Here is a 15,566-nt window from a genome sequence, read left to right as displayed (position 1 = left end):
ACATCACGCGGCGCACAGGCACCTTTTCGAGCGCGGAACACGCGCAGCCGCCGCGTACTAAATTAATTCCATACATACGTCGCACCAGTAGATAACACGCACCAACGAAAATTTCAGAAAAAAAGCTGCGACTTATACACCGGAAAATACGGTAAGCACTTTCAAGCACTTCCTCTTTCATGCTGTTTTTTTTACACTGCTCATCACACATTTTTTGTGTGGATTGTTACAGCACTTTTTCTTTCAGATGCACACCCTTTGCCAAACATTTTTCGCCAATCCCAAGCCTTCTGGACCACAAATATTTAAAAAAAAAAGCTTTACCTTTAAACGCGACAGAACTATTTTATGACAGTAAGAAAGGAAATTGTTTTCTCTGGCTTCCCAGCATAAAACCTATCAGCCTCACTTGGGACGTAAGCTTGTAAATTGAATTTTTTGTGGCATGTGCACTCTTGGCATAGAAAATTTTGATGACGACTGTACATGCGGTAGAAGCAGCTTTAGTCCTGCCTTAATGCAACAGACCTGACCTCCGGAAGACTAAGCCAACGAAAAGAACCAACTCTCCTCCTTAGGTTTTACATGCACTCCTTAATTACTAGCATTCGCATAATAAAACTGTATGTTTCTAACAAAACACCAGTGAAACTCAAATCAGCTAGAACTGCAAAAATTTTAATCCGTAACTAATACAGGCCTAAGAAAAACTTGCAGCTGGGTTTTTATTACAAACAAGCTTCATAATGAGCTTTATTTTTCCACACAGATTATATACCAGCTGCGGACTGTTGACAAAGCAAAAAACAAAACAAAAAAGCTCTAAAGGATTCATAGACAATATGCACAAGTTTGAGAGATTGATAAGCTGTAGATTTTAAAGATGCCTTCATACATATAAAAAATGCATCAGGGAAAAAAAAGAAAGGACAAAATGGTCTTTTCTTCTACATGTCGTATACTGTTAAAGGGACACTAAAGGCTGAAAAACGTTTTGTTTGAACTGAAAGACAGCACATTTCATAGCTCTATCAACTTTTGTTAAAAGACCAACAATGCCTCGTTTGCCGAGAAATTTAGGCTGGCATTTCTCTCGCCACTTCCATTTCATTCTTAACAGTGGAGCTGTTTTTGCTGGCCATAATGTTTGCGGCACATGGAGAAACCCTAGGTCACAGTTACTCTTGCCGTTTACCGAACACGTGAGCAACGCGCTTTACGAGGAGCGCCCGGCGTCGTCCCGGCTTGCGCATAGCGCTCACAAAAAACACCAAGAAAACAGTTCACGTGCATTCACGCCTGTAACGGGGTGCACAAGACAGCTCGCGCTACAGAGACGCCCAGTTTACGAAGCCGTTTTTTTCCGGTTTTAGCGAGTGCAGATTCATTCCACTTTGGGAATAAATGTGAAGCCTGCGGACAAAACAATCCGGGCCCGCCAGTCGTGCACGAGAAAGACGACGATAGAGATGGATGACTACTACTACTACCACAGTGAAAAGCGACAATGGAACATGTAAATAAACAATTTCAAACCTAATGCCATGCGTAGTGGCGTGTCCTTCAGTGCTTACAAAGAAAAATCCTTCAGCACCACTACGGTTCAAGCCTTGCACGACTTAGTGCAAGCTTCGCCAATTTTCTTTTTGTGTGTGACTTTTAAGAGCACGCCACAAAGCACCCGGATTGAGCCAGGGCCCGACCTTACACGATTGGTGCCTTCCCTCAAAGCCTGTTCTCATTGGTCGCTCACTTCACTTCTGTCGCACAGATTGCAAGCCAATCAGAACAAGTTTTTCTGCAGCCACATCGGTACGTGGCGCACTGGCAAAGTCGGCCATCAAGCCCCTCCCATCTATGCCGCCCCTGGCAAGCTTTCCCAGGAGGTGCTGCCACCTTGGAGCAGGTGCAGAAAATATACAATAAAATGGCCAGCAATGAATGTTTGCTGATAAAACATGCCTGTGGCGCAGCCAATCGCACTAATAATCTTCAACTTTTGCTGCTGGCTGTTGTGTATAAATATAAAAATTTATCATCCCTTCGTAAAGAAAGTTGACAGAATGCAAAAGCTATAATTGTGTCCAACCTTTGCTGAAAGTGCATCCAATAGGTCGTAAAACCTTCAAAGGCACAAATCGCAAGTGAAGAACAAACCCATGCGACGATTTTTCGTGCACTGTGTAAACGCACCTACGAACGATTTAAATGTATACCAACACGTGGTTAGGAGCTAACGGTGTACTATTCTTCATGATTGATGCATGTATTCTTATCAAGAACCGTTTCTTTTTTAAGATTTTCCAGTAACCGTTTTGACACATTGGAAGCCCAGTTTCAAGAACACGGTGTGTGTCTAGGGAACTTATCAGAGCTTTTTGGTGAACCAACTGATCTATGGGGAAACACATTGGTTTCCTGAAAGAATGGCAGCAGTTCCACTAAGGAAGCTTTCAATTATTATATGCACTCTTGTATATGTAAATGCCCTAGTAGTAAGTAAACACAGCAGGCTCTCAGATTCACCGGCATGCATGCATCTTCTGACTGCGCTTCTACCACAAGGCAAAACATTTCAACGAAATCGAAACTGAAACAGACTTCTACCTGCAGTGAGGAATTCGATGTAATGTCTGCCACATTATAAAAGCGCACGCACACACACATACACACACACAGTACTTTCGATAATTCAAACTTTCGGTTACTTCAAGCAAATTTCAAAATTTTGGTTGGCCGGCTATGTTTCCAAAGTACTTTGAAGCCGCTTAATTCAAACTGCTTTATTGCGTAAATTCGGTTAATTCGTGCGTTTTCCTTGTTCTAGCCAGAAAATATCTGCTGAATCTGCTCCTTCTAGCTGCACACATGAATCCTTATATCAATAACGGTCACAAATAAAGCTGACTACCTGCATACACGCATCAAAGCGGAACCGCGCATGCCAACAACTGTGTGTGAATTAAGGAAGAAAGAAAGGAAGAAAAAAATTGCCTCCACCTCCCCGCGAGGGAACCCTGGTGTGATGCGGCGCATCTGGGGGTTCAATTGGCGTTTCCATTGGGTTGATTCTCTACATCGCGTGAAACGTATTGTGACCGCGTAGGATGCCTTCCATCACATACGGATGTTCTCATACACGGGGCGATGGAGGCAATTTTACATTTTCATGCACATGCATACGCGAAATGAGAGAGTACACGTGTTTTAGCGGCCACCACCCAGCGCGATACCCGCTTTATATTCACAGCGCTTGAAGGAGAGGAGACCGCGGGAGAGAGTCGCACATGCGCGCACATGCGCACCGGAGCAGCTGTTAACGCAGCAAAGCGCGCGCCAACCAAGCGCGCCAGCTGTCGTTATGCTAATGCGCCGGAGTGAGAGTGTTGCGCGCAGCTGTGGGAGATACGAACGGAGGAGAGTCTCGCATGCGCAGGTGGCGTGTGGACGGACGCTGACGACGCAGGAGGGACATGCCTCAGAGCAAGAGATGCGCCGCATCTAAAAAACAAGATGCTGGCATCGAAAACTGAGTTTTTGAACTCTCATGCAGACAAAGCAGTCGTCCATTCATGATTTTTTTTAAGTGTAAATGGCACTTCAGTATTGCGTATGAATGTTGTATTTTTAAATATATGTGAATGCTTCTTTACAATGCAACTTGGCACGCTGCCCCTGAGCCATATTTAAGGAACTTCTGATAATTCAAACTTCGGACAATTCAAACAAATTCTTGGCGTCCCCTCGAGTTTGACTTATTGCGAGTTTACTGTACACACACACACACACACACACACACACACACACACACACACACACACACACACACATACACACACACACAACAGCCAGCAGCAAAAGTCAGAATATAAGTGCAATCATTTACGCTACTGGGATGTGGCAGCAGCAAACTTCATTGATGGCCACTTCAGCGTGTATTTGCAACACTTTCCCCCAGGTGGCAGCACCTCATGGGGAAGTTTCATGAGGGAGGAGCACAGGGGTGGGGCTTGATGGCCGACTTTACGTGAGCGTCTCCACGCCAAGCTGGCGCTAAAACGAGACCCATTCTGATTGGCTCACAATATTTGTGACAGAAGTGAAAGCCAATGTAAACAGGTTTTCAAGAAGACAACGACTATCAAATAGTCTTGCCCAGATTGCGTTGTTTGTGGGCTGCTCGTAAATGTCGCCCAAAAAAAATGGCCGAGAAGTGGCAGAGAGGAACGCCAGCTTAAATTATTCGTTTCTCAGCAAACCAGGAATCATCGGCCGCCAAACAAAAGTTGAAAGATCTATGAGATGTGTGACCTTTCAGTCAAAACAAGGAGTTATAATTCCCTTTTAATAATGTTTTCACGCTAATGCTCGTGCCTTTTCGACCCTTTAATTTTACGTTCATGCATACTACCTGCTCTCATTTGTTTCAGAAAGCTGCTAAGCAATATCCACTAATACCACTTCACCCTTCAGTGTTTTCCGCGTCACAAACCATAGTCTGGGAAAGCGTATAAAGAGGCAACACCTGTTTTCGTGCTTTTGGCATTTTAACAACCAACTCCTACTGCTTCCGGTGGTATATCTGCATTGACAGCACTGTAACCTAACTTTGCAGGCCAACCTACTCCTACACCTCAGTGTGCCTGTATAGATCAGAAACTTTGAGTTAACCAATGTTCATCATCATCATCCCCACCAGCTTATCTATGCCCACTGCAGGGGAAAGGCCTCTCAAATGGATCTCCAATTACACCGGTCCTGTGCTAACTGCGACCAATTTATCCCCGCAAACTTCTTGATCTCGTCTGCCCATCAAACTTTCTGTCGCCCCCTGCCACGCTTGCCTTCTCTAGGGATCCACTATGTTACCCTTAATGACCAGCGGTTATCTTGCGTTTGCATTACATCGCCTGCCCACGTTTCTTCTTCTTAATTTCTACCAATATGTCCTTAACACGCGTTTGTTCCCTGACCCACTCCGCTCTCTTCTTGTCCCTTAATGCTACTTGCTACTACTTAAGGTACCAATGCTACTTAAGGTAACCAATGTCACCTGGGTGCAAATTAACTTAGCTGACAACAACAGTGTCGTCGTAGCTAACAAGGCAGGAAAAAATAACACCAACTTGACAAAATAACAGGGCCAAGTGACGGACAAACCTTGAATTTGTCCGGACACAGCAGTCTCGAACAAGTGCCATGCAATTCTGCACACTCTCCTCTGCTTCCCATGAGTTGTACTCTTTGCTCCAGTTTTTCCACTTGATCAGGAATAAATTACGACCCTAGAGTAAACAAAAAAAAAAAAGGAGGGGGAGGGGGGGAAAGCCTTAGGAGTTATTCTAACTCTTTCGGGACCGCTCCATAGGCCATCGATCACATATGATCGATGGTTTCGCGAGCCTGCACAATACAAATTTTCGCTCGGTGGAACACCTAGCGACATCTAGGAGATAGTTCGAAAACTGGAGTTTTCTCTTTTGTGAAGTTTCTTTTTTTATCGCCAGGTGGCAACGCATCAGATATTTTATTCTGATGGGCAGTGGTTTCGAATGTAAACAAACATGGCGCCATACTCGCGCGAGCGCGATAAGAAATCCGCCTCGTCTCGTCTCGCATATCTTCGCCTTCTACTGTGGATTTTAACGGTGAGAGTGGCAGTGAAGAGTCGGAATGCGGCTTTAGAGATCGATTTTCAGCTCGAGTGAGGATTCGGGTGTCGATCAGCCTGGAACATCAAATCGCGCTCAAAGGTGGGTGTTGGTTTCGGTTTGAATTGGCTCTGGAGTAGGTATGTGTGCTCTAAACATGTTCTGGCTGGTTTATATTTGTTCGCTAGGGTGTTAACTACCTATGGTGGTGATCTCCTGCCACCAGCGCAGAAACGGACCAAGTTTTCGCTGAGACGAGAGCCCGGTGTGTACCTGGGTGACGACGTAGCCATGGTCCTAGTGCCAAAGAGATCACACAAAACAAAAAACCAGTTTCACCTAGCCGCATCAAACTTTCGCGATGAAGAAACAAAGCATTGTGTTAGATTTTTTATATCCTGAAATAATTTTATTCTTTTTGTATATTTTTATATTTACGCTTTTTTTCTATCTTTTTCTGTAGTTTTTTTTATGAAGTTCTTACTTTCAGATTTTTTCATGGTTCTATTGTCAGTGTTGAAGTAAAACTTGGTATTGTATGTCTCAAAGAATATATAATTAGCTGCATTTTGGTATATGCTAAGGCAGGATGGTGCCTTTGCTTTATGTAATAAAAAATTTGTACCGAGACCTCCCTTTTTCATCACTTTTTCCGGCGGTCCCGAAAGAGTTAAGCAATTCAGAAGCAAAACACTTGAAGCATTTGGACATAAAATTTTCAACTGCGTACATTGCCGGCATGACGGAAAAGGCGTTAAAAACAAGACAAGCAAAGAATACTCGTGTTTAACCTCTTTCGTATGTCGTTAGCTTAACATCGGTAATAAATGCAATTAAAATACAGCTAGTGCGCTCCCAGGCTCTGGACAATTTTTAGCAAGAACCCAACTCTGCAAATACCTTGAACATGTATGAACATCAAAACAGCAGTACATTCACTAGGCATACATAAAACCAAACAATCACCATGCTTGGCTTTAAATACGCGGACACAATATCAGACTTTGGCATTTAACGTACCTTGTCTTTTTTGATGTCCACAACATCTTCCACTTCGTACTCTGCAAGAAAGAAAAAAAAAAAAAAAAAGCTCATGCATTTCAATGCAGACACCACAGATGCTCAGTGATGGTTTTCACTCTTTCATGAAAATGAACTTCGTAAAATACACAACTTTCAGTGGCAAGCAAACAAACTGATGCAGACAAAAGCATATTACCAATATTGCTGGCAAAAGTACAACCGTGTTTACACATTACGCTCCCTTTTATTAGGCATTTACAAACACACCTCATTATGATTACCTATTTCGTGGACAAAACTGGTAGTTTACATAGGAGTGCCACAAGAATGATAATACACACTAAAAGTCGCCAAAAAAAGAATCCCTGATGTGACACTTGTGCATAGTTATGATGCTCGATTAAATGACAGTTTGGCGAAGCCGACCATTGCAGAATCGTGAAAATCAAATCACCAGGTCCCGGTGACAGTGGTCATGCGCTCCTCATTAACGTCAGAAATAGCACATGATCGAAGAGCCTTTCACTTGCAAGTCATAAAAGGCGGTTGGTTGTATTCTGCCTCTCACCAACATCCCTTCCCTCAACTCTCGTGGAGAATAACCAAACCTCCTTCCCAAAGATGCACTAATGCTGTGTCTTCTTCACTTTTCACTATGCGCATAGGATTCATAGAATACCGCTGCTACACTTGCGTCCGGAATGTCATTTGGCTTCGAATGCCATTCAGAATCCGCCGTGCGCCACAACTATTTCGATGACATTTGAAAGCTTTAACAATCGTTCGCCGTGCTGCGTGGCGCTGCTGCTGCCGAGTTCTGTTTTTACGCAATAATGCAACAATCAAATTTAGCAGCAGTCTTTGGCGTTAGAATGGCATCGCATTATAAGTAACGTAAGCTTTGACACGGTTCTTGCTTCATTCTGAATCGCAATCGAGGTTTTTTGCGCTGTTATGTGCTGTCTGGCCCCGCCGGTTTATCGCTTGCTCGCACTGGTGCTGAGAGCACGAAATTATTACATGTTGGTATCACGAATTAAGTGAACGAGAAGTAAACAAAGTCCCACAATTAAGAATATTTTGCTTGTTTTAAGTACGCCAGTCATGTATCTGGTTATGCCGACTTGGAGCGCTGTGCGCGAGAGTGCTAGAAATGGCATCTGAAAGCCCCAAATGTCTCTCTGGGTGCTCATTTGGCTCGAATGAGCTCGAATGTCATTCGAGCCGAATAGCACATTTCAAAACCGAGTGAAGCAGCACAACTTCACATTTGAGACAAATGACATTTGGTCCGAATGACATTCGGACGCTAGTGTAGCGGGGTATGAGAAGAGCCTGTCAATTTCTTTTAGGTGCGGAGTACCTTAGGACCACACAATGTCTGTCCACGTCCGGGCGCATAGCATTTACAATCGCAAAAAATCACACAGGCACTGGCAGGATTCGAGCCTGTGCCTGGTAGACCAGACAGAGATAGTGTCGGTCGTCTTACCCATTGGGCTAAACCGTGAGTTAGTATCCGAGAGTCAAACGGCTTACTCCCTCGCCTGTAACGGTGCCGAGTACCTTAGGACCTCCCAATGTCCGTCCGCGTCCATCCGTGCGCACACCACCACCAAGCGAAAATCAAGCGAAATTCGATTTGAGCCGTGAGTTGCAGTTTCATTTAGGGAATAATGAAGATGCAACTCACGGCTCAAATTAAATGACGGTCGGGGCACAAACCGGATGTCATTCGGGGCGCAACTTGGATGTCAGTTCGAGTCCCCATACTCTGCACCCCCACCGTCATCCACGGAGTGGAGATGCTGCAATTTTTTTTCCCCTATCGAAGAGTGCAGTGTGTGTACGTCAATAGGGGAACGATAATTTAAGTAAGCATGAGTGTGGCTTCAGCCAGCAGTCAGCATTCAATCTAATAGGCAATATGTTGAGGGAAGGCCAGTCCGTGTGTGGAGCTTTTGGACATGGCAGCCAGATGACTCCACGTGTATTTAAAGCTGCGCGCTCTGTTGTTCAGACTTCTCTGCACTTCCCCTGTACAAGTGCACTTATTGTAAACTTGCACAGCGTAAGTAGCACGCATAGATACAGAACCCCACTAACCTCACTTGGTAAACATTGAGAAAGCTTCCTATGCTCAGGAATCCAACAAGCGAGTCAGGGCCGGCAGTTCTGCTGTTAACATATTTCGTAGTTTCGGTGCCGTAGAAACCGCTGCGCTAACAATTCCCGCTCCTGCAGAACAGTAGGCGGCTTGGAGATAGATTCGATACACAATTCGAGAACGCTACTTGAAGGGCACGCAGAAGTCACTAATGCTTTACGAGTCCACACACAGAATACGCTTCGCAGCACTGCTAGATGGGATAGCGCTGGCGAAAAGGAAACGAGTGATCTCCGCTCTCGCAAAGAATACCTGCGCCGGCTGCCCTACTCATCACTGAGGCACTAAACTACCCTACTGGGATTAACGAGTGAATGGGCGCCAGCGCTGCCGGATGAACTTTCGACTTACCTTCAGCAAACGTCGATCCGTAGTTCGTGTTGTTTGCGGTCGCTGCACGTATTTCTGCCTCGGTTAGCCGCTTCACGACGACACGCGCATGCGTGTAAATTTTTGCGTCTTCCTCTACGACAGCTAGAGGATGGCAGAGCACAGAAAAGAAAGATTAGTTCCCGATCCGGAAAGCACCTGCAACAGGCAGCAAGGTGCGACGATGGGCAGGTGACAAACAAAACCAGTAGCAGAGCCTGAGCTGCACTGACAGGGCACGTTAACGGTGCCAGCTACGAATCAGGCGACGAATTGAGGTTGAGAAAGCACGGGTAACTGAAACAGCAAATCAAACTCTTACAGGGACCGTTTGAGACGGCGGCCGCCGAAGTCCCCGCAGGAGATCGGAGCGCGCGCTTCGATGGACTGGGAGGCGGAGAGCCCGGCTGCAGTATGCAGCCATTCATAGTACTACAGGAATTGTTGAAGGTACTGGGCGCTACGCAGCGATTGTTGAACTGCTTTAAAGGTGACGGCGAGCTCATATTCCCCAGCGGCTGTAACAAGGGAAGAACCCGAAAGGCGCAAAGCGAATGCGCGCCCGGAAGTTGCGTATGGATGTCACAGCTGACTCGCCAGCACCGACTGCGTGAAGCAGTTTTTCAACAAGCGCCACTAGTGGCGTTGGGTGCGTTTTTGTGATTTTGTTGCTAATTGCTTAGCAATACAATATTTCAGTGATTTTAGTGCTTCCTTTAATGCAGTTTTTGTGGCTGAATTTACAAGTATATGTTGTTCAGAAACGTTCACTACTTCGTGTTGTTCACAAAAAGGTAGTGAGTGTCGTCTGCTACTGACCACCACCTGCAACAGGCGCGCACCGACGATCATGAAAAGGGCTGAAGCTAAAGCCGTGAAGGGCCTTCGGAGGCTAAAATATAGCTATTAGCGGTGCTCCAAATATTCCTCAAAGTTGCATGCTAGACAAAAGAGAAAGAAACCCACCGGGCATATGGTGTGGACACCGGTGTGCAGGTCATTCCGACCAGGAAACGTTCTCACCACCACCACACCAGTTCGAGCTACTTGATCCTCAGTCGTTTCCATCTATCCCACGACCCAGCTGGCATGGAGTTTCGTACAGAAATAACGTTATTATTGTACGAAACTCTGTGACAGCTGGGAAAAATCGTAGGGCATTACAGATTTGTAGCATCCACCTCATCCGAAACTCACCAAAGAGGAAGCAATACAATTACGAAGACTTCAGACGCGAACTCTTCCCCACACCCCACAGTTTCAGACCATTCTCCATCCACGAGTAGTGGAGGTCCTGCTGTTCAACGAGAGAGAGAAAAAAAAAAAACTTTATTTGAGCCCCATGGGGCCATGGGGCTAGTTGGGGTGGCGAGTGACCGGCAGTGGTAACCGGTCGGTGACCATTGCAGTTCGCTGGATGGCCTTAGCCTGGACCTCACGGTCAGAGCTTCCCAACGCCTTCGCCCAGTGCTCTCCGTCTGTGAAAGGGGGAATCGGTTTTGGGGGCACTGCCACATGCAATTGATGGTCTTGCATGGGTATCGAGGGACCCGCAGTCGGGGCACAAAGGGGTGGGGTACAAGAAGGGTAGATAAGGTGAAGACGATATCGGCAGGGGAGTGCGTGTGTCTGGGTGAGTCGCCATAGGCGATCCTCTTCATTGGAGATCGAAGGTCGGAGCGGCTAGTTGGCGGCGGGAGAGGCAGTAGTGCGAGCTATAGGTAATATGCCGTGGAAGGTAACAAGCAAAATCTAAAAACCTTGGTAACAAGTCTGTCGCGGGGTGATAGGGCTCCGTGGAAGGGCTCAAGGCTGCAGGACCAGCTCGGACGGTGAGCTCTCGAGCCGTGTGCTGCCTCGTCCCCCCCCACACACACAGCGCGCGCGCGCGTGGGAGAATTTTGAAGAAGGATTTTGAGGGCCAAAGGCGAGATCATTCCTTTGGCGAAATTTTGAACGGCCGAATTTTGGAATCGGAGGATAGAGGGGGGTCGGCCTGAGGGTGAAGGCTAGGACTACTGCCGCCTCTTCCGCGGTCGCCGGGGAGTGAGTGTGCAGAGTAAGGGAAGCAAGCGGAGGGGCGTCAGGGCCATTATAATGACCGCTACCGCATAAGCTTCACGGATCTCGCAGCGTCAACGTAGACAGTGGCGGGGGTGACTGGGTACCGCTGTCCTCGCCCGGGCCTGTGCTCCCTGCGCGCTGGATGAAACGTCGGGTGCATATTGCGCGGTATGGGTCTCACACGCGTAACCCAAGCAACCACGGACGTCCGTCGGACGTCCGATATACAGCCGAACATCCAAGGCCCAGTTTGGACGGCCACTGTATATACGTCCATGTTTGGACGTACATTTTCGGACGTACAGTGGACATCCAGAAACGGATGTACAAGTCCGAATGACATCCGCCAACGGACGTAAAAAGTTACTATGAAGCATCAAATGTTGGCGTAAATTCAATATAAAAGCAAAAAAAATACAAAGCTACTGTGCTTTTCAATTAAAAACATTTTGTGCATCAACACCCTGGCTTGTAGGTTGCAAGTTTCATCTGCATATTTCTAACATTAAGCCTATTTTTTAAATTTTTTGAAGCACTTCACCAAATCCAATGATGATCTCTTTGGGGAAGCTTAAGGTATAAGAATACCATATAAGAACCTGTTCTGTGTAAGAACTAAACGTGATGCAAGTTCACTGTGTTCATTTATGCCATCTGCCCGGTAGTGCGTTAGCCTTGCGCGTAGTACTGTACTATTAGTTGTAATATCATTATCTTCTCGTTATGTGGTTCTGGAATTTTTTACTGAACATCTAAAATACAGCCAAATTAGGGCGTCCGACTGGACGTACGGAAGTGTTAAAACCGGACGTCCAACGGACGTACATGGTACGTCCATCGGCCCTGAAACGGACTTCATACGGACGTCCGCTAGAGCCGGAATGGACGTACGGCGGACGTCCGGTGGTTGCTTGGGAAAGATGACAGTGGCTGGAAAGTGGAATTGGGCGCGTCGATAAGGAATGGGCTGTCAAGGCGCAGCCGTCGGAGTAGCGTGGCTGTGAGACGAGTGAGCTGACTCAAGAGATGCGCCTGTTCAGCGAGGTGATCCAGGTCACCCAAGGCCAGGGCAAAGATGGTCAATGGAAAAATAATAATAAAGATCTTCCGCTTTCCTCGTCATTGGGAGCGTTCAGTTCTCGCTCTTAGCACTCTTAGGTCTAAATACGAAGATTTAGCGTTGGCGTTGTGGAATAGCACCGCATAAACACCACCGCTTCGAAAAACTGCGCTCCCAATTTTATCACAGAACATCTCAAACAATTGTACCCACGAACTTGTGCCCACAAAATCCACAAAAAATTTGAAGCATGGTGGGTGGCGCACTGCGTACTGGCACTGCTAAAGACATTTTGTTTGTAAAGTCGGCTAGCCAAGTTTTGCCGTCGCCAGCAATTTGACTGTAATTTGTCGGCAGCTGCGCCGTAGCCTTGACAACGCATTACGTGACACGCCGAGCTCCGCCGCCGCCGGCGCCGGATTGGCGTATGCGCTCTCTGCAGCTGGGTGGCCGCCTGATCACGTGACTCGTCGCGCTCGCCTAGTCAGTGCGAGCTTGGCCATGGATGAGAGCGAGGCCGGGTCGTCTTCTCTGAGCGTTGTGCGTAAGCTGGAAGCTTGTGCATCTGACTACACGGGGGATATCGCCCGGCGAACTGCTTCACTGTAGAGGGTCCGGAATTTCAAGCGCGCTAAGCTAGCGTCGGAGACTGATGAAGAGCGAGCCGTTCGGCCAGTTCGGCTTACAAAACGCCGGAAGCGGGACTATAACCGTATACAAAGCCAGACCAAGTGAAACCAAAACCGAAACTCTGCCCGCAGCCATTTTTAGAGGGGTTGCCTTTTTTTTTGTCGATCTCTAGTACTTTTTTAGTTTAGTACTTTTCAGAGCCTTTTAACCCCAGGCTCTGCTATTGTTTTTTTTTAATTTTTACTACGCTCTAAGCTCTGCTTGTAGCACAGCGGGTATGACGATGCTAGCGCCACCTCGCAGTTTCCCATGACGTAGAGCTCACCGTACGTCGGCGATACCTGAGTTACCTTACCTGGTCAACAAGCATACGCGGGTGCAGCTGCAGGCCGGTCGTGGTTTCTACAAGGTCGATTCAGATTCGTCGCCTGGTATCTTCGCGGTAAGGTAAGAACACGACCAACTACACTGGTAAGAATAACCCGGTCAGAGTTATGCCACGAAAGGCTGGATACGACAGCCCTCATTAAAAGTCGATTCCCGTGCCCGTGCAGATTTCTCTCTCGACTTCGGGCCCGGCGTAACCGCGACGATGTTCCGGACCCCGTTCACGGACTTCATGTCTCCAACCCAGGAGGCTGAGGCTGTTAAGAAGTGCGCCAAGTTCTCCATGCAGAAAGCGCTATGCATGGAAGCTTACGGCGCCCACCGAGCACCCAAGATGTGTGCGGACGAAATCGAAGACTACCACGAGTGCATATACGGCTGGAAGCAGGCAAGTGCGACGTGCGCGCTCCATCGTGGCGCTACGCTGCTGCTGCTGCTAATAGAGAGTTTTAGCAGTCCGTCTGTTCCGTCGTGTACGTAGTTACCGTGTTGACCGGGACCCGTCTGGGCACTTGTGCATTCGTCGCGGTAGGGGGATTAGTTCCGTGGGCCGGCCTTCGCCACCTCCGCGCATTCGTCACGGTGGAGTGCGCCTCCTCGCCCTTCCGCGCGCGCAGGCGCAGTCGGGTCCCGGTTAACACGGTAACTACGTACACGACGGAACAGACGGACTGCTTAAACTCCCTAATGTGTGTGCACATCAGCTGTCTCCAGTATCGAGTCTGGTCAAAAACTGCATTCAAAAGTGCAAAGCTTTGCACTTTTCTCCAATAAGAGAATCTGTTTTTTGATGCATTGCTTGGAACTAGTTTTACAACTCATTAAAATTTGGTGTTTGAAATGGGCATTTAAAAAGGTCCCTTGCCACTGGTGCCACCAAAGTTTAATTAACTGTAAAATTAGTTCCAAGCGCTGCATCAAAAAACAGATTCTCTTATTGGACTCACCAGGGTTCATAATATTGGAAAACATAAAGATTACAGATTTATGACCAACACTGTTTTGTCTATTCTTCCTCCAAAAATGGCTAATTATCTCTGATTGTCTTGGTAACTAATTGACTGACTCAAAAAGTAATGGCATATTCGAAATCAGTGGAACGAAAGCAGCAAGACTGACAAGTTTCACTGACCTTACTTAAAATTGAAAAATTAAAGCCGGTCCACTCAATGTGAAAGATGTCGGAAGTGCAGAGCAGTGATTCGCCATAAGGGGCTGCACCGCTGTTATCTGCTTAATGCTACCACCCTATGCAATTCAAATTTCCCGCCTTCGCAGTGCTCGCGCGCCCCCTGCCTGAAACTGCGCCAGCGGGAGTTTTGTTCTCTTCGTGCTTTTCTCTCCGCACGTGCCGGCGTTGCACTGCCACATTTTGCGTTTACTATCGTAAAAAACCTACCCAACGGGCGTCCTTAACTAAAGGAACGCGGTCGCTGCCGGTTAATTGAGTATATTTTTCCTCAAATGGACCTATAGTTTTCTTTGCGCTAAACAATGGGAAGATGTATGAGAAGCGCCAGCGTTTCACAAGTTTTCGAACGCTTATGGCTATATAAACCGCTTGGCTTTCGAAGCCTCTGGGGTACGCCGCGAACAACAGCGTTACCCCCGGACGCCGCCTTGGTGCTCTATTTACTTGGGTCAAGCGAGCGAGCTAGGACGATAAGGCGAATGCCTACAGTGCTCTGCACTTAAAAGGAATCTGATTTAAAAGCAGTGTCCCCCTTACCCGCTTAAACGACTTCAAATTTTTGTCGAGAGGCGGCTGTGATGCGCAGCATGTCCAGTGGTGCCTCCCTGACGGAAGTGTTGTCCCGTTGCAGAGGCGTCGGGTGCAGCTGATGCAGGAAGAGCGGGAGAAGCAGATCAAGAGTGGCGAACGCAAGGAGAAGTATTCCGAGCCACCGCCCATGGACACCCTGTACGGCCGGGGACCCCACGACTAGACCCTGGTCGACACAGCCCTGTACAGTAGTAGGAAATAAACGGCCCCCCGTCCAGCACACTACATCAGTGTGGCCTTGTTAACCCGCCGCGGTGGCTCAGTGGCTAAGGCGTTGCTTTGCTGAGCACGAGGTTGCGGGTTCGATTCCCGGCCACGGCGGCCGCTTTTCTGATGGAGGCGAAAAGCAAGAACGCCCATGTGTACGAGATTTCAGCGCACGTTAAAGATCCCCAGGTGGTCAAAATTAATCCGGAGCCCTCCACTACGGCG

At 47.4% G+C, this 15,566-nt stretch overlaps 2 protein-coding genes across 4 annotated transcripts in view; one reads left to right on the top strand and one right to left on the bottom strand.

The window, feature by feature from the left end:
• LOC144158998 (histone-lysine N-methyltransferase SUV39H2-like) overlaps positions 1 to 9,812 on the bottom strand; it is a 37,748-nt gene extending 27,936 nt beyond the window's left edge. The window contains exons 1-4 of the mRNA XM_077690223.1: positions 9,533 to 9,812; positions 9,193 to 9,315; positions 6,672 to 6,712; positions 5,161 to 5,285 (exon numbers count right to left, since the gene is read on the bottom strand). Of these exons, the coding sequence (XP_077546349.1) occupies positions 5,161 to 5,285; positions 6,672 to 6,712; positions 9,193 to 9,315; positions 9,533 to 9,716 (473 nt within the window). The 5' untranslated portion in view covers positions 9,717 to 9,812. The remainder of the gene's footprint in view (positions 1 to 5,160; positions 5,286 to 6,671; positions 6,713 to 9,192; positions 9,316 to 9,532) is intronic.
• Positions 9,813 to 13,253: 3,441 nt separating this feature from the next.
• On the top strand, positions 13,254 to 15,359 carry Nd-15 (NADH dehydrogenase (ubiquinone) 15 kDa subunit). Of its 3 annotated transcripts, none has more exons than XM_077690220.1 (3): positions 13,254 to 13,411; positions 13,519 to 13,739; positions 15,175 to 15,359. In XM_077690220.1, the coding sequence occupies exons 2-3, from the start codon at positions 13,557 to 13,559 to the stop codon at positions 15,295 to 15,297; spliced, it is 306 nt and encodes a 101-aa protein (XP_077546346.1). In that variant the 5' UTR covers positions 13,254 to 13,411; positions 13,519 to 13,556; the 3' UTR covers positions 15,298 to 15,359. The 3 variants fall into 3 exon arrangements, with proteins under 3 accessions (XP_077546346.1, XP_077546347.1, XP_077546348.1); XM_077690221.1 differs by having other exon boundaries at positions 13,259 to 13,406; XM_077690222.1 differs by having other exon boundaries at positions 13,288 to 13,435.
• The last annotated feature ends 207 nt before the right edge of the window (positions 15,360 to 15,566 follow it).

This window comes from Haemaphysalis longicornis, unplaced genomic scaffold (genome assembly GCF_048455015.1).
Source record: "Haemaphysalis longicornis isolate Haplotype H1 unplaced genomic scaffold, Haemaphysalis longicornis Haplotype H1 scaffold_10, whole genome shotgun sequence".
Taxonomy (NCBI): Eukaryota; Metazoa; Arthropoda; class Arachnida; order Ixodida; family Ixodidae; genus Haemaphysalis; species Haemaphysalis longicornis.
Note: the sequence above shows the minus strand (reverse complement) of the source record. Positions and strands in the feature narration are given on the sequence as shown.